General features: G+C 39.0%; 1 protein-coding gene across 14 annotated transcripts in view; it reads right to left on the bottom strand.

Moving 5' to 3' along the window:
- GTDC1 (glycosyltransferase like domain containing 1) overlaps nucleotides 1–27,533 on the bottom strand; it is a 303,268-nt gene that overhangs the window by 238,651 nt on the left and 37,084 nt on the right. For all 14 annotated transcript variants that reach the window (XR_009277719.1, XM_058839525.1, XM_058839524.1 and 11 more), the window contains one exon: nucleotides 11,874–12,084. Coding sequence is in view for 13 of the 14 variants with exons in the window: in XM_058839525.1 (XP_058695508.1) it covers nucleotides 11,874–12,055 (182 nt within the window). In the remaining variant the exon portion in view is untranslated. The remainder of the gene's footprint in view (nucleotides 1–11,873; nucleotides 12,085–27,533) is intronic.

Below are 27,533 nucleotides of genomic sequence, written 5' to 3'. Positions count from 1 at the left end.
AAACCACATTCTGGAAGGTAAAATAAAGTCATATTTTTAAAAAAAAAATAAAAACAAAATAAAATATGCATGCACCAGACACCATGGAAAAGTGAGCTGAAGAGATAATGAGAAGGCAAATACCACAGTGATGCTGTAACAACCCAGAGTGTGGTTGCAAAGCTGTTTGGCTGCACAGCAAAGCATTTGCTCAGTGCACACAGCTTTTGTATCTTCCTCTTCATCATTCAGAGCCTTAGTCTGTACCTAGCAATTAATAAGCAAGAGTATTGTCTCTAAATCCCATTTTATCCAGCAAAAAACATTTTCATTATTGCTCTGTATCAACCATGGCATTTAAAAACAATGGGTTAAGAGAAAAGGGGAGCCCCAGCAGTATCTGTGACCAGAAGAAAACTCTGGAGATAAAGAAAACCCAGTCCCCTGCTCCATTAGGAGTTTGCAGAGCAGCTGCTGAGCTTCATCCCAACAGCTGAAATATCCTTTATACTCCTTAAAAACGCAGGAAGCACACAAGCATCTCAAACTCCCTTCCTGCCACCAATTCATTCACCCCGATTCCACCCATGGCCCCAACATGTTGGTCTCATCACCCATCAACAGACAGGAAAACTATTATACCCTTCACTTTTCTCCAATCAGTATCTAGGAAAACAAGAGCCATGTGCAAAATATAATCTAAGAACAGTCCCTTGAAAACCTCCTGCTAATGACAGGAGGTACAGAGGCACCATAAATATTGACTTCAAACACGCTGAGCCCCAGAGACCCCACGCACTCCACAATGTCAATGACCTTCCATGCAGCTGTTAGCATTGGAAATTAGGATTTTTCAACTGCAGATGCTTACTTTAATGCTGAATTTATATTCCACTCATCATAGCATAGCATGGCTAACAGTTGGACTTGAAGCTCTTAGAGGTTTTTGCCAACCTTAACAATTCTGAGTCTATGATTAAAATCTAATATTTTTCTTCTGTACTGAAATGTAAAACTGTATCAAAGTATTTTCCAGTGTGTTTACACCAGAATAAGTATTAATTCAAGGCAATACCACACTCCAGGTTCTCTGCTCCATGATAGAAAAAAAATGGAAGAAAATGTAGGTTTTACTATTTCTAACGCATGATGCAATTTTCAATAATTACATTAGACTCTGGTTTTCCAGATTTTTTTCTGGCACTTACTCTTTTCTGACACTCCTCCCTACCACTTCTGCCTATGGAGCATTTGGAGACAAGACCTGAGGTCTGTGTTTACAGCACATCAGAGCCGAATGCTTCAACAGCCACAGAAACCACAGAAAACCAATTCCAGACTAGGCTGGGCCCACAGGATCCTGTGCAGGGCTGGTACTAAACCTCAGAAGAGCAAGTTCTGCTGCAAACCAGATTCCACCTTGAGTAGATGGTAACACGACAGTCTGGAGGAGCTAAAGATGAGGGCTCTGTAATCAAGTTATCTTCAAAAAAAAAGACTTTTGACTAGAAAACATTTTTTGAGTCATCAGTCAACAAGGCCAGTCGACCCCACACAAGTGAACTTCTCCAGTCAGGACCTTGAAGGTTTGTGAAAGTCATGGAGGCACAAGAGGACACCAAATATTTGCTCCTGGGATAACTGAGAGTCACAAATACCAAGAGATGCCCAACACCTGATGGTAACTCAGGTTCCTCCCAAAGTACCTACCCAGCTTTTTCCCTCCCACTTTGACACTCCACAGCTAAGACTTGAGGATGCAACAATAAATTGAAACCAACTATAGTCTAGGATGATGGCAACAAAGAAGGAATTCAAGTGGTAAAGTAAAAAAAGCAAAGAACCACAAGAAAATGGTCACTCTACTAAGAAAGAAAAAAACACTTTCAAAAACCTAACAAAAATCTCCCCCAAAATTCACCTTTTCTTGCATAGTTTTAGCATCTTTAGCAATATTTCTCAAAATTCACTTGGCAGATAAAATTTTTAACTGTTAGGTTTTTAATAAAATTGACTACCAGGAAATTTCTGCATTAAAAATAATTTAAAATAATTCAGTTCCTCAGGGTTTAAGCATAGAGATGTCGCTATGCATGATAACTGCTCCATGTTTAGTGAGTTACAACTCTTCTGTCACGAGTAGGAAATGCATTTTGCTCACAAAAGCCAAAGGCACTGTCAAACCTACAGCAATCTGCAGAACATTAGGAAAAAAATGCCTGCAAACTAACTGTTACTAGATAATGGTGCCATTTATCATTCTTAAATTCCATCTTTAATTAAAAATGGGATATTCTCTTACATAAATAAAAAATTGCAGATGTTCTCAAATTACTCCCCTTCATTTTTTTTAGTTTTTCCATATATAATATACACAGTTACATGTTCAGAATTTTTTCATGTTATTACATAACACCTAAATACATGAAGACTTTTCCATATTCTGACTAGATACATATTATTTTCCATAGAGTATTCTATATTAAAAATATTAGCACTTAAAGAAAACACATTAACAGAAATCATAGGAATACCATTTAACTGCAAGAAAATAGAATTTGAAATTAATTTTCTACTGTTCTATCCATAATCATTTACACCTTTTCTTTTTAAACATTTGGTAAATCACAAATTTAAAGGACTGATGTAGTTACATCAAGTAAGATGGTATAAGAGAAACATTAGCTCCATTTTAAATATATTTTCCCTATATAATTATTTGAAATACTATTAAAAAGAATGAATTCTTCCAGTAATTCTGCAACAAGAAAATCACATATTTACTTTTGATGTTGTGTCCACTGCTGTTTTGTTCATTGTTTCTTCAAGTGGCAACTAGACAGAAATATAAGTTCAAGTGTGCAACAAGTAAAATGGAAATTAAGAGAGCTAAAACAAAAAATGATGAACAAGAAGGCAAGGTTATAAACATAAACAATAAAAACAGTCAGTGCTCTGAAATGGAAAGCATTCTTTAAAATGACTGTGTCCACTGGACCATCAGAGTAAATGTGCAGGAGGAAGGGAGGAAAAGACAGGGACAAAGGACAAAGGCAAGAAAGGAAAAATACTGTCCAAGGGAATAAGGAAATTGTGGAAATCGTTATTACAGAACAATGAACAAAAAAAGCTTTTCAGTTGCTTTGTATTCATCAAAGATATTCCCATTAATAGATACAATGTATGTATTCCTAATTGTTTTTTGAAGGGAAGTTAAATTCATCATCATAATGACTCAAAGCCTACCAATACTTAGGATGAGATATATAGAAGGGAAGAGGAGGAGGAAACAAATTGATCCAACTGTGGTTTGGGGGAGTCAGAAGTAGATCCTGAATTAAATGTTTTCCATTGTGGCACAATTTGGCACATAGATTGTAACCAAACTCCTGCCTAGGTATGTGCTGTGTGTTTAGGGAAGAAACAATATCATAATCCACAAAATTAAGCGGTTTATGTGTCAATTTAGACTAACATTTCTGTTTAATACAGAATGGCATTTATGAAGCAACCATCCATCCACAACCACCCTCACCCACGGTGCCTCAGCTCACACCAGAATGGGCGCCGAGATTACAGCCTGAGTGCCTTGGAGGGCACTACACCACGAGGTGATGCCCTTGGAGAGCATCCAATGCACTCCACCCTTGTTTTAGGGACATTCAGCCTTGTAATCCCAGAGGAATCAAGGAGATAAAACCAGAAAACACCTTTGGGCATGTTTTCCAGAGTGACCTGGTCAGTGCCTTCAAAATCTACACTGAAACTCATGGACACTAGAGCAGGTGCTAGCAGCCCTCAGCTGTTATAAAAAGCAGATATAGAAAATAATCCTAGAATGGCTTGGGTTGGAAGGGACCTTAAAGATATTCCAGTTCCAAATCCCCTGCTATGGGAACCTTGGTTGCTCCAAGCCCCATCCAAGCTGGCTCTCAGGTAGAGCCACATGAAATAGGCAAGGAAAGACCTCTGGATTCAGTCTGTTGAAGACTGGAAACTGAGATGTCACAACTACCTGAACCAAGACTTTTAAACTTCAATATGTTTGCATCAAGTAAAAGCTTACCAGAAAAACAACCCCAAAAGTATATATATTTACATTAGCGCTAAGGTAGGTCTTTTCCCAAAACTGATTTGCTAAAAACAGTTTGACCAATGTAAAATTCCTTTTCATTATGCATCAATTCAAAAAATCCACTCTAGTTGTGGGTACTCATTAAGAAAATTAGTTATTTATCACACCAGAACACAAAGCTATAAATCTAAATCATTTGCAAAGCAAGTATCTGACAAAATTTGTAGTATTTACTTATTAGCAAAAAAAATAAAATAAAATAACCGAGATTAGGGAAAAAAGCAGCACCAAAGAAAAGGAAAAAAAAAAAAAAATCAATAATTTTCTCTTTATTAGATGCAAACTAAAGCTTTTTTTACTTTCCCTTTGGAAGATCAAATTAGTGTTATGGGCTAGAATGACAATGAATTGTGGAAAGTATCATATTCTTTATAACATAGTAGTGTATATGTTTGTTATTTGGAAATAGAAATGTAATCCATAACTAATCTAGAAATAAAATATATACACAGCAACCACTTAAAAGGACAGATAAAATCCTCATTAAAATCCTAAGTGCAGAAATACTGAATCATAATGCACAATTTCATTACATTTTACTGCCAGCAATGTAAATATCAATTCTCCAGGTGATTCATAAAATTCATTTTAGAAAGAAAAATAAGGATTTCACCCGGCATTTGAGAACATAAAGGAAAACACATGCTAGGATTTGAAAACCCAGACTGTTCTTTCCTTCTCTCATCAGAATATTTTGCTGGAATTTCAGCAAATCTTTTACACATCAAACAGACAACTGCCATTTCACATTAGCACTTTGTACAGATCACCCAGCAGTCCCAGCCCGCGTCCTTCCTGGCCCGGCACCTCTCCCCGCATCGTCTTCATCATTCCCAGCTCACTTCTGCCAAAACTCAGCTCCCATATATACACTTCCCCTGACTTCAAAGGAAAGAGCCTGCATTTAAACTCATCTAAACCCTCTTTTAACTATCCAAATTGTGAAATTGCCTAATAATGGGAGTGTATTTAAGGGGGGAAAAAAAGAAAAAAAAGCATGTTGGACAAATTAACCAAGTAAAGTTTTTGGAGGGAAGAGTGCATGTGGGGGTTTCCACACAAAAACGTAAAGAAAACCTGTCACTTTTAAAATGAATAGCTACCATCTGCCAGCATTTTATCTGAGGCAAAGTTGATTAATGCAAAGTGAATGTTTAAGATCACATTGCTGTCTGCCTGAATAAATTTCAGGTAGTTTACTTGGGAGGTTTTTTTTGTCCTGTTTCTTAGATTTTTTTGCTGTTCTTATTGGATCACTCCCTCCAAGTTTTTCAGCAGCCAGAGCTAAGAATAAAAACATTAGTTCTTAAATCATGATGCTGTTCAAGGACTTTTGAGCACCAGAGCATTGTTTCTGGGCCCTCAGAGCAAGGGAATTCATCTCCCTCAAAAGGACATCCCACCTCCTTCACTGGCTTCACAAAAACTTTTCAGGCAGCCACTCTCCATCACATTGAAAAGGAAATTTTCGCAGTCTGCTGTGTGCAGAGAAACAACAGCAGTGCTGTTATCCTCAATAGGAAATTATTTTGCCTCTAGACCTTCCCTAATTTTTTTACTTCATTTTTTACTGAGTTAAGTCTTTTTACCGGATTAAATTTTTTTACCAATTATTTAATAATTTGCTTTTATTTACACTATCTTCCCCATAAAAAAAGCAAATCAATTATAGATTCTAAACCATTTTTTGTTATACTTTCACACCTTGATTTATATTAGCATTCTGTTAAAAATCATTCTCAAATCCATTTGATAATACGCTCCCCTTCACAAGCTCTCTCTGACCGGTAACATTTTTCAAGAGAAGTTTCCAGAAGAGGTTTGGTGCTATATTAACCTAAATCAAACAAAACCCAGTTTTACACATGCATTCCCATGTTACGTTTTTCCAGCATCAGATGGCCTCCAAGTTCTCCCCCAGCAGAGAGAATTTCACACCCCTTACCCAGGCTGGGACACCCTCTATTATCCAGGGCTACAGCAGTGGAGGGCATCATCTGTGCTGAGTGGTGGAGCTTCGTGCCATTCCATATGGACGTATATTCTCCGTGCTTACACTCGAAGCTGGCTGGACACCAGCCAGCTCTGGTCAGAAGTCACCAAGTTGTTTTAGCTCAGTACATGGTGCCTGTGTCTCGTATCTCAGTAGGGTTTATTGGTTTAGGCTCAACATGGTGCTAGGACGGCCATCTGGCCCCCGGAGCGGAGCGAACTCCCAGCCAGCTCCCTCGGAGCGTGGGCAGGACAAACACGTGTGCGTTTGCACCAGCCCGTGTGAACTAACCTGGGTGAACTCAAAATTATTTGTTCAAGGGGATAAAAAAAACGAGCAAGTTTAGTACTAATGAAATCAAAGAAGTAATGACCTTTTGTTCAGTGAGGGAGCAGAAAAGCGAAGCACAGGGTGAAGCAGGAGCTCCCATACCTTTGTTTAGGCACCTCCACACGAAGGTGAGAATGTGGAGATTTGTACTCATCAGTGAGTTATACCCACGAGGCATTTGTAATCCAAAAAGGGTTTAAGGCCAGCTAAGATACAGCTTGGAGAAACCTGGTCTAGTGGAAGGTGCCCCTGTCCGTGGCAAAGGGGTTGGAATGACCATGGTCACCTCCAACCCAACCCAGTCTGTGATTATGTGTTTCTAGGAGATTTGAACCCTGTCCTTACGGGATACTGGATATTACACTTAGTCATCTTGTATATTCATGCCTCTACATCAGCTCATCAAAGCACAAGGGATCTCTAGGATTCACACATTCCACTGTGCTCCACACAAAAACTGCAGTTAAAACACACGGAGCAACAGACAGGGGGTGAAACCAAGACAACCTCTGAAATTATTCAGTAATTCCGAAGAGATGAGACACATCCCATCTTCAAATGTAGTGAATCTGAGCAGTAACATCAAAATACACACTCTTAGTAGCCAATGCTCTGAATGAAGTTTATGTTTATTCATCTATATATAGAAGCAAACACCATAAAGTATGCCCAAAAAATTCCACACAGTATCAGATAAACTTTTTTTTTTTTAATTTGTAGGTAATTGTTTATCCTCTTTTAACTAATGTACTACTCATACATACAATTTATTCATTCCTTACCTGAGCATTATGAGGGACAAATTCTAGGACAGGACAAATTATTGCAGTTCCTACAAAGATTATATAAACATTTCCAGTATTTCATAGAAAGATGTAAACAGGCAGGAATGTTTCCAGCACAAATGGATACCTATGTATTCAGATCTAGTGAAATTTGCCCTGCCCTGCTTTGAGTCACATCCTCAAACACCTTCTTCAGGGTGTGCAGGAATGTTTCTGAAAACAAAATACCTAGAAAACAGTTAAATCCTCAAGCTTGCAAATGGTCACACATCCACACAGTGTTATTTTGTCAGTAGGATTGAACTACTCAATGGAAAAAATTTAAAGGGTTGTTTTTATAAGATATTTAGGGGACACAGACCACCAGTTAATAAAGAATTCACTCTGTAATTATTCATTTTCTCCTTATAGAATAGAAAAAAAGCATCAGATCTGAAGCAGTCTTAAATCTAGCAGATTTTAATAGAATATTTTTTAAAAACCCAAAATCAAGAAACAACTGCATCTACATTATATACTGTTGAAATACACTCTCCTTTGCTGAACACCACCCCCAGGTTGGGGTTTTTTTTCAGAGCTCTATTAATTGAAAACAATAATTTGTTTTCTCTTTTGTAAAATGTAAAAAGCACAGAATTTGTCTTTAAAATATAGTTGTCAGATATCAAGGGGTATATATATGCTAACATTTACCCTAGGGGTATTTCAGGGCTAGAATCTGTTACAAATAAAATCTTTATTCATATGAACAGCTACCTGGGGGGCAATACTGAATGTTATACACAATATTTATATATATATATTTAAAATAATCTAGCAGGGCTATTAAAACACACTGGAAGCTACACTGAATTTAGTCACTCTGTTTTACAGTCTTATGCTGCTAACTTTTTGGAGACTGAATTACTTTCTGTAGAGGATAGCTTCTAAAATATAAACTCCTTTCATCTAATGTGTCATACCAGTATTTTACTATCTGTAATTTAATAGGTTGTCCACTGTAATAAAGAAAATAATTATAGGAAAAAGAAAAGCATTTTTGTTTTTCATTAAGTTATGCTATGGTATTTTCAAATCTGAGAACTTTCCTTGAATTAAGAATTTTAAAAAAGGTTAAAAAAAAATTTTTTTTTATGCTTTCAAGAAATACAGAATAGTCACCGTGTGCTATGGAAAACAACTTTAGGCTAAAGATCAGACACCCACACCTATCAAGGAGTTGAAGCTGTCTGAAGGAAGCTGGGAGACAAAGCAGTGAGTACAGCAGCTCTGCAGAGTGCCAGCAGCCTGAGGAGGCTCTGCTGGACCTTGCAAATCCATGGAATGAAGAAGATAATATCCCACCAACTGCTAGCAAAACTCTCAGATGGTTGAAAACCTTGTCTAGAGAAAGCAGACTGTAATTCCTCCCTTTTTCAGTGCATTTCAAATGCTGTGATTTGGAAACTGCCACCACAAGAACGAAACTCCTCGCACCAACACAACGTCCAAACACCTTCTTCCCAATTAAAGAAAAATCATCTGTGACTCTACAGCAATTAAAACTCAGTCTGTGGCTGCTGCACATCAATCTATGTGAGATCATTTCAAGATCTCTAGGCAAGTGATCCACCTTTAAATGCTCCTTCTGGCCTTCTAAGTTGAAGGGATTCTGCATGCTTGGACTTCCCATTCCTCAGGGCTCCCATGCTCCTCTCAGGAGATGAAGGAAAACATAAGCTGGTTTAACACGTTGCTCAACAAAGCCAAGAAAACAAAAAAGAAAAACTTTTCTGAAGAAATGCAGCATAGACTTTGCATGGGGGAATTAAAACAAATCCACACTGCAGATCTAACAGCGAGTGCCCGATATCTTCCAGAACAGCTCTGCGTGCTCCCCGTGGAGGGTGAGGACACCTTCTCCCTGTGACAATCCCAGGGAGATCTCCACGTTCCTGGGAACATAATGTTACTGCACACCAGGAGAGCGGCCGTACAGTTCACAAAAGTAACATTAAATGCCCTTTTCGTTACCAACTGAGCTTTAGTTTGTGCTCAAGGGAGGACACGTCTGTTCTCTGATAAAACAATTAGCAAGTTCATCACAGAAACTCTCTGCTCAATGCAGGGTTTCTGAATTGAACATCTACAGCTCTGCACTGCATCCTTTGTTTCAAAAGCACTTTTTAAGAGTATTCCTTAACTGCTGAGTGTCACATTTAAACTAACAAACCTTCCTGCTCCCAAAACTCAGCTTATATGGATAGAAGTCAAATTCTTTTAAAACATATCTACACTACTTTTCTAAAATGTATCTAACATCAGACTTAACAGCATCAGTATTACTTCTCACACATCCCAGGATCTTGAAATAGAGTACAGTTTGAACATAAAGATTTAGTAAGGCAGCTCCGTTACCACAAGCATTTGCACTTGAAATATCCATGACCTTTCTGCACTACTAAACATACAAATAAAAACAAAGTATTTAAGAAATGTCACATTTATGGAAAGCACTTATAAAATAAAGGGTTTTTTTTCTGTAAATAATGTCAATATTATAAGTAATGCAAATTTGGTATTTTCCACGACCTCACAAGAAGGTGGAAATATTTAAACGTGCAATTCTAAACATGCAGTACTGCCAGCTTGCAATGGAATTTTGTCTTTACAAACTACTACCTGGGAAGTGGATCTTCAGTGGTTATTAGAAAGCTTAGAAATAACAGAATTAAAATTAATTTTAATCAATGTGTTTTCTAATAGGAAAGCAGTCATCCTTACTAGGTTGAATCTGATGCACTTAAACTTTCAATTTAATAAAACAATCGAAACATTCAATTACAAAACAAACATTAAAAATGTGCAAGTAAAGTAGAAGGTACCTCTAATCAGTTTTCCTCTCACCAGCCATATCAGCCCTTGATCCTAAAATTTTATGCTGCCTGCGAGGACAAGGTACAAATTCTATTTTAACCATCGCATCTTTGTCAACTTTGACTGTTTGCATCCCTCTGCTCCAACCCGAACAGCACCAGCAAAGAAAACGCTTTCCTCTCCTTAAGATGCTCCATTGGTTAGATCAGATTTATTTGCTGTCAGTAAAGGTTGTATTTGCACATAAGTCTATGACAGATTGCAAGTTTATTAACTTCAAGTGAGTTTTCAGGATGCTGGGTTGAGGTTTTTTTGTTGAGTTGTTGGGTTTTTTGCGGGATTTTGCTTTTTTTTTGTTTTTTTTTGTCAGTGCACCCTCCCCCTTTCCTCAAGATGTGGGTTACTTGACAAATTGGAGTTAAGTTATCTTAGGTCAATGTAACTGTAAGTTAAACTAATGAAGTGTATGTCTATGAGTGATGTCTGATTAGTTTAATACAGTTAGTGCTGGACAGCTTGGGCTGCTGACCTTGAAGGAACACAGATAACATTGTGATGCGTTGGAGGATGTGGTTGTGATACAAGACAAATTTACATAACAGTTTGTCATGTACACTCCTCCAAAACAAAACTGTTGCAAAAAGAAAGCAAGAGGAAACCAACGCTAAATGCCTCGCACAAGACAAAACGGGGAAAATTAATTATAACGTTTGGCTTAGGGTGGGAGATTATTTTAAATGGGAGCCAAAAGCAGGCACAGGAAAGGTGTACATTTACACAGTACGTGTTCCAAGATGGCTTAGACATTGTGCTGGGTAACACTGAGCAAATGCAGCCTTCTATAGCACAAATCTACTCTTGAAAAATGATATTCCTTCCTCAGGAAGCCCCTACTCGCTCACTCTGGTAAAAAATACCAGACCCAGTTCTGGACTGTGACTCGTTGGCACACCATTCAGGTGTGCTCAGAGTCCTCCTGAAGCTCTTTCTGCAGCTGCTTGTGCTAAAAGAACCTTGTGCATGAACAGTCTCTCCCCAAGAAGGTGCACAGTCCCCATGCAAAGTTCTGCATGCTGTGAGCAAAGCTCTATCTCAGTGCTCCAGACAATCACCTCGCCACATCTCATCTGATCAGGTAGGCCAAGCAGAAGTGCTGGGTTTAGAGACAGCTTGGCTCTGGAGGGGCTGATTCTCACTAAGTGATAGCTATCTTGTTGACCTAAATCGCCTGTTTTTATCAGCCCAGGTTCTAGCTAATGGAAATTTGCCACCTACATAAATGTATAATTGACACCCTCAGTTGCTGGCATGTTACTGAACTGGACCATCATTAAGATAAGACTGCTTCCTTAATCCTGCAGGTCAGCCTGAGCAGGACACTGATAAATCAGACTTGCTAATAGATACATGGGAGGGCACATGAGGAAGCTTGCAGTGTTCACATCTGTGCCATCTCTCAGCCTAATCTGTGAAGCACAGTTTAAACCTTTCAGAATGACTGAGCTCACATGATAAATTTCAAATAAGAGATACACATACATGTGTAGACATCAGGTACCCAGATACTGGGTGAAACTCTCATGGACAGGAGATACAAGACAAAGCAGTCTAGGAAATTCTAAATAAAATATAGAATTTCTCAGTTATACCCCAAGAAGAAAAACCTGTGCTGCCCACTGCAAGTTCCTAACTGCAAGTTCCTAACCCTTGCATACACACAAGGAGTAAGTTCAAGAGACTTGGTTGAAGGCATCTGTGTAATTTGAGTTTAGAAATTATTCAGTCCCTTGGTTACCTGTAATTAGAACTTGTTGGCACTGTTTGCATGAAATAAAGTGCAGAAGTCCGTGCTTTCCAATGCCACTTCTTGGCTGGGAGTGTGCAGAGGACACAATCTTCTTGTAGCTCTTCCTGGAGAAGATCCATCAGCTGCTTGTGGGAGCCACCATAAAAGGGTTCAATGAGAAGGACACTCATTTTCCAAGTACTTCAGGATTGTCTGAAATCTGAAAATGAAAACAGAGAAGTATTTTACTTTAGAAAAATATCTTTTTTATTATTATTGCTATTACTTAAGAAAATTATACTGGAAGAAGAAGAAATACACTGCAAAGTCTTGTAATATAATCCTTAATATTTTATTAATGAGTTTACTTCAGAAAAGGCTACTTAGCAATTATGATGACTAGATTATTTTGACCTTTAAAAGATCCTGTCTGTAAATTTTAAATGAATGAAAATGTGCAAGACTTAGGAACACATTGTATTTTGAATTTATGGGTTTGTTTTCAATGGGATATTTAAAAACAGCTTTACTTTACTATTAACCACTTTACACTAACTCCCAAATACAGTCAATTATTCCATAACTTTGGATATAGCTTATTCATTCTTGTATAGATTTCCCTCATTTTCCTGGTGGCAGAGCAAATTAAAGAGCAATTCAAACACACTTCAGACAGAAAAGCTGCCGGTAACAGTGATTTGGGTAAGGGACTTAAAGGCAGGGAGCAGCTTGGGGAGATGCAGCTGGGGCATCCCCCAGGACACCCTCCTGAATTGCTGGGAGCTGGGATCACAACCCCAGCAACAACAAATGTAAACCATCTTATTTCCTCTGAATACTCCAAAGTGGGTGGAAGAGAACACTAGAGGAGGCTCAAGGAAGCTCTGAGACAAAAAGCCCCAGAGCTGCTCACAAACAGGATGCAGAACGTGCTGCCCAAAGCGAGGGGACAGATGAAAACCTGGTGACTATTGCTCATCGCCCTCATGAGTCACACCCTTGGGTACTCAAAAGCTGCTTTTCACATGCTTCGAGCAAAGCCACCACACACAACAGCTGAAAGCAAAACCCTGAAAGGTGTTCACCATCCACAAACACCTCTCTGATGGTTTCCCTCCCAACGCTCCCTAAGAATGATGGACTCCCTGCTAAACTCAGTTACTCAGGACTCAAGTTGGACACTGTACATTGCAAGACCTTACACCCATTTCCTGACCTGCAATTTCTAGTAGTTTCAGACTGTAATCCTTATCTTACCAAAAACCTCTGGTGACAAGAAGTGAGAATTCAGCAGAGAACTACATACTCTTCTGAAAATCTCAACCATAGTTGAGAAATTTAGTTCAATTCAAGATCAGGTCAAAAATATTACGTATTCTGTAATCAGAGGGCAGAAAACAAACAAAAAGCCTTTTAAGTGCACTGTAGATATCAAAAGATCAGTTAATCAGCAACAAAAATCCAAACAGTGAATCAATTTAATTGAGAGACAAAACATAAGAAACCTCTAGGTGGTAGTTTTTTGTTGTTGGCCTGCCATGGTCCCAGATGAAATGGTGATGTAGAGCTTCTGGGTCATTACAGAACAATCAGCAAGAGAAAAAGCACTCCATGTTCCAACTTACTTTCCCTAATCCAGCCTGGATTCAGGTTATCATTTGTTCTATTATTCACTCCTCCATAATATTTCAAATACATTACTTGTTTTAACAAATACGTTCTTTGCAAAATCAAAAGGAAAGCCATCTGGAAGCAGATACTTCACTCCATTTTGGAGCTTGCTTCTTTTCAGGTAGCAAAGCAGTTTCTGATCTCTTTTCCACTGACCTAATTTCAAAAAAATCACACTTTTGAGATCACTGACGTTTTCTGAATTTACAATGATGTAACCAAAATCATACTGTCTCCTCCAAAGCCCTTTTGGTGCCTGCAGGGTAATAACTGCTATAAAAACACAAGCTGTGGTTTAGAATCTGCACTATTCACCTAAAGAACAATTTGTAATTAATCATGCTGTGCTTGTCATCAAATGCCACCGAAAGTTTAATTCAAGGGACTAAAGGGAAGCATTTTATAAATTCAGCCCCTAAAAACGGGGGTATGTGAAAAGTTGGTAAATGCCACTGAGTCAGTCACTCTGGGAGGCTTGCAACTAATTTACAAATCATTAGCAGTATCAGTAATAAAGCAATTTGTTCATGAAGCATCTGATCAAATCACACTTCACCAGACTAGTTCTGAAACTGGTTTTATCACCAGGTTTAGCTGAACCCACACTGTGCTCTTTGGTTTTATTTTGCACCAGTTTTCACTGTACATCCCTCACGGGAACAGAGGATGACTGTACGTGCTGACGGTAAGAGATTGCTCAGTCCTCATGTTTCCTCCTGCTTAAAGACCCTGACATTTAGTTAATTATTCTGCATTTACCTACCTTTAGGTCTATTAGTGGAACTGCATGATGCAAATATTACACAAGTATTGCCATACAATAAACCCCCTTTGGCTATTTACACTGGGAAACTGGGTTGAAATCGTGGATGTGTCGTGGAGTGGGTGTTAAGATAGCTCTTGATATGTAATTCCTCACAATAACACTCAGAGACCCCGTGGCAGCAGCCCGTGAGGGTGACAATCAGCAATGACACATTTTTTTCAGAGACGACCTAAAGCTCAAAGGTTTTCTTACAAAACTCACTCGCCCCAAAAAATATATGTACTACTTATTAAAACCCTCACTAGCACTTGTAGGATTCTGTTGTTGTGTGATCTCCGTACATTACCAGCAATATACACCAAATTCAATTTAGAAAAAATGTTATGTTATTTAAGAAGCAGTATATAGTTTATTTTATTCTTTTTTTGTTGTTTGTTTTTTAAATATGATACTACCTACATAAGATACTACTAAAGGATAATGGCAGAACAATATATGTCACATTCACTTCAGGGCTTTACTAATATGAAACAACTAAAAAGTCAATAAATCTTCTGTTTTTAAAAGATACACTGATAATGCTAAGGAAATTATATTACATATAACTAATAATTTCTTGTACTTAGAAAGACAGAGGAGGTAGGACATGGTCATCTGGCTCATATTTCACCCACATGACTTCCAGTTTTGTTCACATACAAAAATAACAGCTATTATTTTTGCTTTATTTCCCTTGACCCAGCCAAGTTAAGGTAAATATGTACCATAAACTCCTCAGAGGTCTCCAAAAGACACTGCTGATAAATGGCCTGAGAACATTCACCGTATCTGATGGAATGCAATCCTCAATTAAATATAAATCACTCCAGGTATTCTTTTCCCCATTTCAAAGAAAACAACAAATATTAGAAAAACAGAACTGCTTCCCCTTTCTCATTACAGTATTTCCTCTCTGGAGCCAGCAATCCTGGGTGTTCCTCAAACAGCTCAACCCCATCCACATGGCTGCAGGATCCTTTCCTTTGAAAATTTCCTACTCTGTCTTTACCATACAGAGCAGCACATTCCTCAGGATACACATTACACATCTGAAAAAAAAAAAATTTCAAAGTGGTAACAGTGTCAAAATGACATGACTAATACAGAGGTATACTGAAGTACTGAGAAGTGTAGGTGGGTAATTAGGTGCTGTCTCAAAGCCAGCAGCTCACAGTGACATTCAGCCAGGACTTTTGTCACTTGCTGCAGCTCTACCCCATACTGAAACATGGCAAGTGATGGAGTCCCTGAAAGGGCCACTGCTGTTTGAACCAATAATTTCCTTTTAAAAGGAAGTCTGAGTACTATACAGAGTAATAAATAAAAATTTACTTTAAAGGCAGGAAGAATGAACTGTTCAATCAGCCACAAAACCATGGCTTCTTTTTAAACTCTAGGTAAACGCCAGCTTAGGTATTTTTGTTAACCAACCTAGGCAGAGAAAACCCATCATTTTCCACAATTTATTAAAGAACACACGTTCACTCTGTCTTACACACAGAAGTGTGGTTTCACAAACATCAGTGCAGCTCACATCAGGAAGCCATAATTAGCTCTGTTCATTGACATACTCAGACAACATAAATTACAGACCAAGTCTAAATATCTGTCCAACAAAACAGCTGAGCAACCATCCAAACCCAAAGGAATAACTGTTAATATATTCCACAGGTAGAGAACTGCTATTAGTTACAGGAAATAAGGTATATGGTTTCAGTAATGATTGTTTTAACCGTCACAGTCCCACACGTATGAGAAATTTATTCCGCCGTCGTATCCGAGCACATGTGGTTCAGTGTCTCGTAACCCAACCCACTGCAAAACCCACCAGGTACAACCTGTGGACATCAACATACTTAAACCTTTGATGGTTTCACAAAAACACGCTGTGATGGCTGATACAGGCAAAAAATTTCCACATTCCACACTGCAGTAAAATGTGATTTTCCAAAGGACTACTGAGAGTCCATACCTTTCCTCCTCTGCCCCTTCTCCCTCCCATCCCTACCTGAAGTGAGGATGTGCTGTAAATACACACACACAGAGATTCAAAGAGCCTGCACTGCCCTCCCACTCACAACAGTGAGTCACCAAAACCCCAAAGCTGTACCTTAAACACAATCACACCTTAAGGTTTGACCAAAATTTAACTTCTATTTAGATCACCCAAAAGTACCAGTTCTGAGGTTTGTCATTACTAAACTGCAAAACCGAGAATGACAATTTATCTTTTATATAAATCAACTGGAAAAAGTGAGAAATCCTCCACTTCTTTTGAGAATGTGGTAAACCAAAATCGTTCACCTGTATTTGGATGGCTTAGCAGCAGCAACATTCATTTACTGGTGACACCCATAAACCACAGTCTGGTCCATGCATACAACATGCATGCAAACACCTACAGAATGCCAAAATCTACCATTACCTGGAGGCAACAAGGAATGAAACCTGCATGGATTGCCCGGCCTGCTTTGTTTTCACTAAAATACCACATCTCATTTTTACTGTGCTTATGATCTATACATAAAGGGCCATGGAGTGACAGAACAAGGGGAATGGCTTTAAACTGAAGGAAGGTAGGTTTAGATTAGAAATTAGGTGGAAATTCTTCCCTGTGAGGGTGGAGAGGCACAGGGTGCCCAGAGAAGCTGTGGCTGCCCCTGGATCCCTGGAAGTGTCCAAAGCCAGGCTGGATGGGGCTTGGAGCAACCTGGGATAGTGGAAGGTGTCCCTGCCAATGCAAGGGGTGGCACTAGATGAAGTTTAAGGTCCCTTCCAACCCAAACCATCCTGTGACTCTATGATGGAAACAGAATTGCAAACAATATAATTTTTAAATAATTGGTTTGATCTTAACTGAAGTGTGAGGACTGCCAGGTTCACTTCTTACATCTGTGTTTTCAATCCTGAGATGGAGCAGCAGGAACTGGAAATTAAGAGTTTTAAGATGTCCCATGGCTATCAATCCAGAGACACCCTGACAAAAGAGACAGTAAAGGCTCCTTTTGGAGTTTATGCATTTAGAAAGTAACATGCTATAAAATCTGCACATTACCCTGTGAATGCTAAGTTAACAATATTGCTATAAATCCTTAGGAAAAAGTTGTTAATGCATATGCGTGTGTGCATTTTAAAACTCAGAATTTAAATTGTTTTACTATTTTATCTAGGCAAAGGCACTAATGATCTTCATAATTTTCTGCTGTAAATTAAATTTGGGTTTTTTTCCAGCTAGAGAAAAGCAAAAAAAATTAATCCCTAGAATTTTCTTTTCACCTTCTTCCTTGATACTGAGGCAGTCATAAATACTTTGCATCTATACTTCTAGCCATCCTCAATCAACATCTTTGAAGATCTTAATCTATACTGAATAAATTATTGCAATTTATATTTTTTTTCTAGGGGAGAAAGACATCTGTGCATCACATTTATGGTTAACTCAAAACCACAACAGTCAGTGCTACCTCAGTGGGGAAGCCTCCGTTCCCCCTTGGAGAACAGCACTCCAAAGACACATTTTCAGGGAAATTTCCCTGCCTGATGTGCTGATCCTCAGTACATTGGGAATGGAAGTTACAATCCACAACTTGGCTTCTTTGTGTCTAACTGACCTTCCAAATTGTTTACACCAGACTAAATACTACTCAGGACAGGGTATGAGGGATACTCAGTACTCTGTAAACTATTTTCACAAATTCAGATTAACAAAGGCAAATTAAGCATTGTTAATATTTAATTAGGATAAAATTTTCATTCAAAGAAAGGCAAGACAGAAGGGAAAAAGGCACAGAAAAGGTGTGGTTTGAGAACCAGGGCCATGATTTTCCAGGTAAACAACTACAGCCACGATCACCCATCGCCAGCAAACCAAATTAACTCTTCCACAGGCTCTGTCCCTCTGTCTCCTCCCTTTAATGGTCCAAAGAGATTTATAAAGTTGACATGAGTATGCTGCACAGCAGAAGATATTAAATAATTATCTTCACAAAAAGTTTTACATTATTTTGAGGAGCTCTTCCACCACTAACAGGATTTCTTTTAAACAAGGTAAAATAAAAAAAAAAATACAGCTCTAATATGAGAGTACAACCTCATATGAGAGTATGTCAAGTTTGCAATTGGATCTGAAAATTAGTTATTCTGATTTAACAGTTAATTATAAGCTCCCATTTGCCATGTAATTCAGAAGCCTAGAAAAATGAAAACTGATTTTAACAGAGACTGCTAAAGTTGTTAAATAATATGTTGGCTTTATTCAACTTATTTACTGCATTTTTACAGTACTTGAAGTATCAACACAGTTTATAGGACTCAACATTTCCACTGCTGCACCTATGACTATAAATTTGATAGCACTGATGATGCTGAAGGCTTACATTAAGTTTAAATAGATGAAGGATCCTTGATTTAGAGTATCTCCGTGAGGAGAGGGAACTAATAGGTGTGGTAATGGGAGATGTAGCACTATTTTTAAACTTGACAGAAGACATATTAGTTGCTGGTTCCCTATTATAGAAAAAGTCCCAGTCTGGTAATAATGGGATGGCATTTTGAAATTCCTCCGATTTATTAGGAATATGATGAGAAATGTGCTCCACACACTCTGAGCTCCAGACCAGTTTCTGTACAGAAAGGTAAGAATTACAATGTGCATTCATGGCCAAATTTAAAGAACATACGTATTCATTTTAAAAAAGTCACAAATTTTAACTAATTTCATTTGAAAGTCACAGTCTCCAGTTCATATTAGCTGATTGATTAAAAGTCAAAGCACTTGCTAGAAGCCATCATTAGTCACTCTGTGAAGTAATAAAAATCACCCTACATCAAAAAGTTGATTTGTTTTCCCCAGCAAATCTGAAGTAGCAAAATGCTAAATGAAGACCAAATCACTCTTGTGTCAACAGAATTTTGAATTAAACTGCTCTTGTACAAAAGTTGGAATTGTAAGAGTTAATTTAAACATTAGGCTTGGTAGCCTGAGATGTTTGGCAGCAACACTTGAGTGGGCACAAGCCAGATTTCTTTTGCAGTCAGAAGGTATCCCTTTGAATATGTGATGAAAGGATCTGCATCTACAGTCACACCTTGAGTCCACGAAAAGGATGGAATGAGATCTACTGTCAAATAGAATTCAACTGTGAAATCAGGGAGGGTCCCCACACACAGGAGCAATTCTGAGGGCAGGTGGCCAGAAAGCCAATTCTGTCCTGAGCTGCTCTGTCCAAAGCCATGGGGACAGCAGGTCGAGGGAGGGGATTCTGCCCCTCTGCTCCCATGAGATCCCAACTGCAGAGCTGCATCCAGCTCTGGGGTCCTCAGCACAAGAGATGTGGACTTGGTAAAGCCAGGCTGGGAGAGCTGGGGGTGTTCCCCTGAAGAAGAGAAGGCTCCAGGGAGAGCTCAGAGCCCCTTCCAGGGCCTAAAGGGGCTCCAGGAGAGGAACTTGGGACACAGGATGGAGGGACAGTGTGGGTATGATGGTCTTGGGATTCACTAAGTAACTTCAAGGCTGAAATGTAACCTGTACAAAAAAATCCCCAGTTTTAAGTATTAAGTACTAAAATTCAACAGATTAAACACTTTTTTGGTCTTTCACTTACCCAACTCTTTTCACCTCAGGAGAGAGCTGAACCAGGGCTTCATGCTATGAAGCCATGAGAACAGAAATACATATCATTAACTTCTGTGCAGTCAGCACTACGTTATGGCTTTTAGAAACCCCTCAAAAGCTCTCAGAGTCAATAGCAAACATCACACAATACTGAATGAGGGCTTCATACAGCACTAAACATATTTTTCCATGTTAACAGTATTTATATCCTATTTCCAACTTGACGTGCAGATGACATGTTACTCACATCAATTTATAAATCCAGCACAATAGGAGTTGCCAATTTGATTTAGTGTTGCAGCACCCTGTTTCCTGTAAATAATTTCCCTACCAGGCTTTGACTAAGCCCTCTGAGAGGGCTCTAGAAATATCAAAGGCTCCAGATCCTGGCCAAAATACTTTCTGAAAGCTTACTGCAAGTGTTCCCCAGCATCTCTGCTGACCCAAGAATAGCAAATTTAATGACTTAAGTCACTTGTTTCCATCCTCTTGTCTGCAGAGCTTGTAAAATACTTCAAGGACTGGCTGACTGGCTTAAAGCAATAAGGGAAAGTGTATTCATACATTTTATTTTACTTCACAAGTATCAGAAAGTTAAGGGGTCTGCCTCCTCCACTGGGAAGTATCTATGGATACACACATTGCAGAAAGCTGAAAAACACTGACACGAGTTAAATAAACATGTCTGGTATCATCTGCCAATTGAAATGGTGAGCATTGCAGGAAATATTTGTTTTCCATGAATAAAAGTGATACACAAGCATCTCAAAACAATCTGTTTTGGAAGGTTATTTTGGTTGTTTTGTAAACAAGTTTAGGTTCTGAGCTGATGTTTTCAAAACAGATACTGCAAAGTGAATAAATATTCATGTCTGGGGGAGACCCTAACAGACATGAAACAAGTGTGGCCCTTTTTAACAGTGCCACAGATAAAGCAAGGCAAGGACACTCACAGAGGACATCAAGATGTAAATTTTTTCCTTGAAGTTTCTCAGATGGCTGAAAAGTGCCATTAAAATCATCATGCTCAAAAAAGCGAGGGCCTTAAAAACTTGGCTTTTATTGCACATAAGAAAATCTGGCTATAACCTACGATCAGCACTGTAGTCTTTTAGAAAACAATTAAAAACAGGGATTTTTTTAATTTGACTTTATTATAAATCATGAATGTATCAGTACAACTCACTTAGGATTTCAGCTTTAGGGTCACTTAGGCATCATTTCTGCACCTATCTAGAAAGAGAGTCTGAAAACCATCTACTGTGCTTGAGCAACCAGCCACACTCATAAAACTTTTCTTCAAAACCTGAAAATCCTGATCAAAATAAAACATCCTGCTCAACAAAATTGAAATTATGCTGTCACTTATCAGCTCCTTCCTCTAATACCAGCTCAGAACCTGCAGAACCTGGCACACTCCTCCCACATGCTGGGACAACACTAAGAATCACTGAATAGTTTGGGTTTGAAGAGACCTTAAAGGTTATCTTGTTCCAACCCTGCAGGCAAGGACACCATACACTGGAGCAGGCTGCCCCACACCCCACCCAGCCTGGCCTTGAACACTTCCAGGATTGGGACTTCAGGAACATTAAGTATGGTTTATAATGGCCATGACTACAGGGGAGAGAACTACAGAGAACAAAACATATTCACTGCAGGGCTCGGAGCTGAAGGAACTATTTTAAGGTCATTACTGGAAGATCCAAACTATTTAAAGTTTAGCTGGCTATTAGTAGGTGCTCTTGCTGACACTGCTGATAAAAATCCCAGAAATACCATTACAAGGCAACACAAGAAACCGCTCACACCTCACACACGCAAGGTCTGTGCTTAATATTCCCACTTCTTCATTTCAAAGCCACAAAGATCACAGGCTTTGCCAGCAAGTTAAAGATCTGTTCTGACTCCTACTAAAGACATCAGGGTTGTGCAGTTACTCTGGCCATTGGGAAATTTTTGGCAATACCCCCAGTTAAGCATTCACAGCAGCCACACGCAGCTCTTGGAGGCCTGGAGAAAAACAGCATATGGACAGTTTGGAAACACCTCTGTAATCCAGGCAGTATTACCTCACAACAGTGTTCCACGTGCAGTAAGACTCACAGCAATCCTACAGCTGAAACTTCTGGCTATTTTTCATGTACAAAGGACATGGACCTGTTGGAGTGGATCCAAAGGAGGTCACGAGGATGCTTTGAGGGCTGGAGCTTCTCTGCTCTGGAGCCAGGGGGAAGAGCTGGGGGTGTTCACCTGGAGAAGGCTTCAGGGAGACTCTGGTGTCTAAAGGGGCTCCAGGAGAGCCAGAGAAGTTCTTGGGACATGGGCCTGGAGGGACAGGCCAAAAGTGAATGGTTCCAGACTGACAAGAGAGAAAGGTTAGACTAGAAATTTGGAGGTGCTTTGGTTATGGAGATAACATTAAACATATATTCAATTATCTATTGATGCTGTGATTTCCAAAAATCACTTTCATTTAGTGGCTCTGAAGCCAAGAGAGGTGTTACATGGGCCTTACTACAGAGTGAATGATGAAGATCTTTCTGAATACTTTCAGATCTCATCTTCCCATCCGTGTTTAAGCAGAGACTAATCCCACAAAGCTTTATCAGCAGTAGATACTTGAAGGTGCTTATGAAACTGATTTACCTCACATTTAAGGCAGAAATAAATCTGGAAGACACTCTCCCCCTTTGACCACCAAGATAAAATATAATTAGAAGGGAGGGGAGAGGGCAGGAAGGAAAATAATAAGTTCCCTTCAGAAAATATACACAGTGGGAAAAAACACAGACAGGGTAGCCAAACTAAGCAATACCAAGCAAATGCTTGAGAAAAGGGAATTATTTCCACCTATCTGCATTGATCACACACACTTGCTTCCACTGACAAGAACTTAATCCAAACTCTGCCTGTTCATCTCAAAATGGTTATGAAGCCATGTGTGAGGTGCATTCAACATCCTCTAAGATGAACAGAATCTGTTTTGCATGCCAATATCTTTGGAGAGAGCAATATTCATGCAAGATGATTCAAGCTACTCTTCAGAGCTGCAGCACTCTGCCTCCCCATTGAAGCTCTGAATGAGCATGGGCAAGAGAGATCCATAAACCATTTTCCCTAGAGTCTATAGACAGTTGGTTTCTTAACACTCACGGAAACATCTTCTTGGGCATTAACAGAATGACTTAGAAAAAAGTCTGCTTTTTCTCTTTAGAGCTGAGTTTCTTTTCAAGCTGTGTAACACCACTTGATATTTAGTTTAGCTACTCAACCAAGCATCAGCCTTCAATGTATCCAAGGTGCAGAATGGTTGACGAACACAGACCATTTCACTTGTTTGGGCTTATTTACAAATACCACTTACATACTGCTGGCATTTATAATGACACCTGGAATGTTGCTGACACACCACTATGTTTGTAAAGTTGGAGTCTACAGGCACAGTGGATTCTAAGAAACGTGCTGAGGAATACACACAGCGTTTCCTTTGACTGTAACTAGAATGGTTACTTTGACTACATCCTATCTGAATAGGGAAAAAAGCTTAAGAAACGAGCTTCAGCAAGGTTAATCCCCCACTGATTTTCTTATCACTCAACACTATTTCACTCAATTACTTTTGTCAACAATTTTCTCAAAAATTTCCTCCTGACCATATTACAGGGCTGCTTAAATTATACTGCAGACACACTCATGCATACGCAAAACTTCATGTGTTTGTGTTTCTTGCTACTGTTGCCTACTGACTTGTTATTCCAAAGCCTCTAAATACTACACTTCAGTCCAAGAAATCTTGACACAGTGTTTGATGACAGAAAAATACTTGGTATCATTTTGTATATATAGGCAGACTATTAGTAATTTAACTTACAGTGGAGGCAAAAATGGAATATAGATATTTATTCAGCTTTGCAAAGCCAAAGGAGTCCTAACCTGTATTAATATGTCCCAAGCCTGGAAGTGTCCACAGCCAGGCTGGACAGGGCTTACAGCAACCTGAGATAGTGGAAGGTGTCTCTGCCCATGGCAGGGGATTGAAAATACATCACTTTTAAGGTCCCTAGCAACCTAAGCCATTGTATGATTCCAAAATAAAACACTAGATCTGTGTACAAGCTCAAATTACTAACAATTTACAAGAAAAAGCTTGGATTCTTACACAGAACTAATAATATAACTTTTAACCAAACACTATCAATTGTTCTGCCTAAATATGTTTTAAACAGCAAACTGTAATTATTCTATCTCCTCCCTCCAACCCCAAAACCATACTAACACCTTCAGCCTGGGGTTTTCCCATTATTAACAACAAGAGGCTTCATTTATCTGCTTTTATCCAAAAATGCTGAAGAGCTTAACAAACATTAATTAAATCTCGCAACACTCCTGTGAGGTAGGTAGGTATTGTTATCTCTGCTTTACAGACGAGAAAACCTGAATTAAAAATTGTGATTTGCACCATTTCCCAACAGTAGTTTCACAGTAAAACCAAGAGCAGAAGAAAGGAGCAGTGACTCGTATGTCCCTACTCCCAGCCACTACAATATACATTCTCTTTCAAACCAGCAGGACTTTGACACTTTGCCACATGTGAGAAAAATAATCTGAAAAACAGCGTTAATTTATCAATAGCATCATCCCTTCTAAGAAAATACAGATAAATACATCTTTTACCCAGATTGTACTTGCATTATTTCATTATGAAAATGAGACAAAATTACATCCTCTTCATCTGGATAGCTGATGAATTCCATCTTCAAAAGGAAAATCCACACTTCTTGAAACCATATGAATTGTTTCTCATATAACTGAATCCCTGATTTCCTCTTTTCACTTATGTTTCTTAACAATTTCTGGTTTTTTCCCTATTCTCATAGCTTCTTTTCTCATTACTTCATGTTGTACTTTCCTTTCCTTAGTCCTACATCACCTTTTTTTCCTTCTTTAAATGTTTTTAATGATACAACGAAAATCTACATAGGCCTGACTTACAAACAGCACATCAACTACTACCTTGATGCATCACAAGCTTTTTCCTGTCTCAAACCACTCTCCCAAACTGCATATGAGCACATCCTCTACCTGACAGTCCACAACCTTGAACGCTCTTCTCTTTGCCCATTCTGTGATATTCCTCATTAGAAATCCTCCAGTTTGAACACAGCCATTTCTTCAGTGTTTCAGAAGAAAAAGTTTCACAATTCCCTTGCCTTATTTTCCTTGTCTAGTCTCCAGTTTCACTTCCCTGTCTATTTTCACAAATTTAACAAATCTGTCCTCTCTGATATTTTGTAAACTAAGGTGGCACAATAAATGTTTCTGAATGGACATGGATTCAATTGAAGTTATAGAAACTTGTATTAAAATACAAATTGGTAAGAGACTGGGGTTTTTTTGACAAAACAACTGCTAAATGTTTTTGAAGTCATATGATTTTTCTATGACTTGATTTCTCTTATTTTAGAATCAGCATGGAAAGTTAAATTAGACCTTTTTTTTAAACCACACAAGTTAGCACATCTTGTTTGTACTGCTTGCTCTAATGAAGTGAGCCTACACTTGCCAGTGCACAGTAAAAATAGGTAGCTCTGTTATTCATATACTCTGCAAGCAGCATCTTGCAGGCTCTGAGAACTTGTTCTCATCATATGGAGGCTGCAATAAATGTTCAGCCACTGTTTTCTCCTTCAGCTCTCAAAATTACAGCTGGATTCTTTAAGGATTACATGTGATTTCTTGCACTTTAAAGCTTCTGAACTACTTGAATTGCAAGACGCAGAAGCTCTGCCCACAGACACTTTCTTGCTCCCACTGATTTCATTCTACAGCCAGAAAAGTACCAAATGCTACTTGTTTCATGGAATTTGCTGGTCAGTGGATCCTGCATCCCCCCAGACACACTGCAGCTGAGCAGGATCTTTATCTGCCTCTGCAGCACACAAACCCCATCTACTCCTTTTTCATCACCCCACAAAGGTGACCTTTCAGAAGAACCTGCTATATGAAGTATTTTATCATGACAGGCTGAGAGAGCTGGGGGTGTTCAGCCTTGGGAGGAAAAGGCTCAGGAGAGAGCTCAGTGCCCCTTCCAGTGCATAAAGGGGCTCCAAGAGAGCAGGAGAGGGACTTTGGACAAGGGATGGAAGGACAGGATAATGGGGAATGGCTTCACACAGACAGAAGGCAGGGTTAGATGGGATATTGGGAAGGAATCTTTCCCTGTGAGGGTGATGAGGCCCTGATACAGGTTGTTCAGAGAAGCTGTGGCTGCCCCTGGATCCCTGGAAAAGTCCCAGGCCAGGCTGGATGGGGCTTGGAGCAACCTGGGACAATGGAAGGTGTCACTGCCAAGGCAGGGGGTTGGAATGGGATATCCTTTCCCAACCAAACCGTTCTGTGATTCTCTGGGTCTAGGAGCATGAAAAGCCAGTTTAAAGAAAATTGCTATTTTCCAACAGCTTTTTGCTGTTTAGTTGCCAGCATATTATTTAAATTCACAATTCTGACATTATTTCAGAACAAGCACACTATCTACTGGAAAGAAATAAATGTTCTATTGGTTACTATGTTTCCATTTTGAGATGACTCGCTAAAATTTTCTCCATTTCTGCATGCACAAAAGTCACAAGTTATTTAACCTCTGTAGGGACAAGAAGTTACATTTCTTCCCTTTTAATATCCACTAAGGCTACCAATTCCTCTGCATTCAGCCACTGAGAGAACTATCTGAAATCCTGCGAAAACTTCAGATATACAGCAGAGATCAGTAAGTCTCATTATGAAAGGCCTCTCAGCACATTAATCTCACTCTCCACTACTGTCATTTACTTCTTGCTTGATACCCAACATTTTAGCTTTTCCTTTTAATCCTTTTTCTTTTTTAAATTTTGGTGGATTCTTACCTCCAAAGCCAGACAGAAACTGTAAAAGAGCAAACACCCTCCAATGCTTAAAACCATGTGGGTTGGAACCCACAGAAAATTAGTTTCAGTGAGACTCCCAGTCCTTTGTGTTTTCCCCTTTAGATGTATCAACCCTATCTGCATTCTAAACACTCACTTGTCCCAAACAGTTTATGGTGAAAGAATAGAAAATAAAATTGCTTCTGAAACTCTCTAACAATTAATTTTTCAACTCTTTATTACGTTAAAAACCCATTTGCCTCTGTAATAAATGCTTTGTGAGGAGTATAATAAATTACCCCTCTCTGTGGCGTTTGAAGCTCTTGAGTGAAGCTTGGTTCTGCTCTGCTGAAGCCCCTCACTGGGCAACATCAGACCAAAGCACGAGCACGAGGTTCTCGGGCATCAGAGCAACACCGGGAACATCAGACGCCGAAGCATGTGTAGGTGTATTAGCAGTCCTACCATCCATCTGTCAGAAATCTTCGATGTTCCTGCACATCACCCACTGGCAGAGCTGTCTGCCAAGCAAAAATATTATGAAATGTTCATTATATCCTCAAATCTCCCCCCCTTCCCGAGGAGGAAATGGAAAAACCTGTCTCTCCACACACACAGGCTTCACATTCGTTACCAAGAAACGGTGAAAGATTTTCAAATTCACCCAGAAAGAA

The sequence above is a fragment of the Poecile atricapillus genome, chromosome 5, assembly GCF_030490865.1.
Source record: "Poecile atricapillus isolate bPoeAtr1 chromosome 5, bPoeAtr1.hap1, whole genome shotgun sequence".
NCBI lineage: Eukaryota > Metazoa > Chordata > Aves > Passeriformes > Paridae > Poecile > Poecile atricapillus.
Note: the sequence above shows the minus strand (reverse complement) of the source record. Positions and strands in the feature narration are given on the sequence as shown.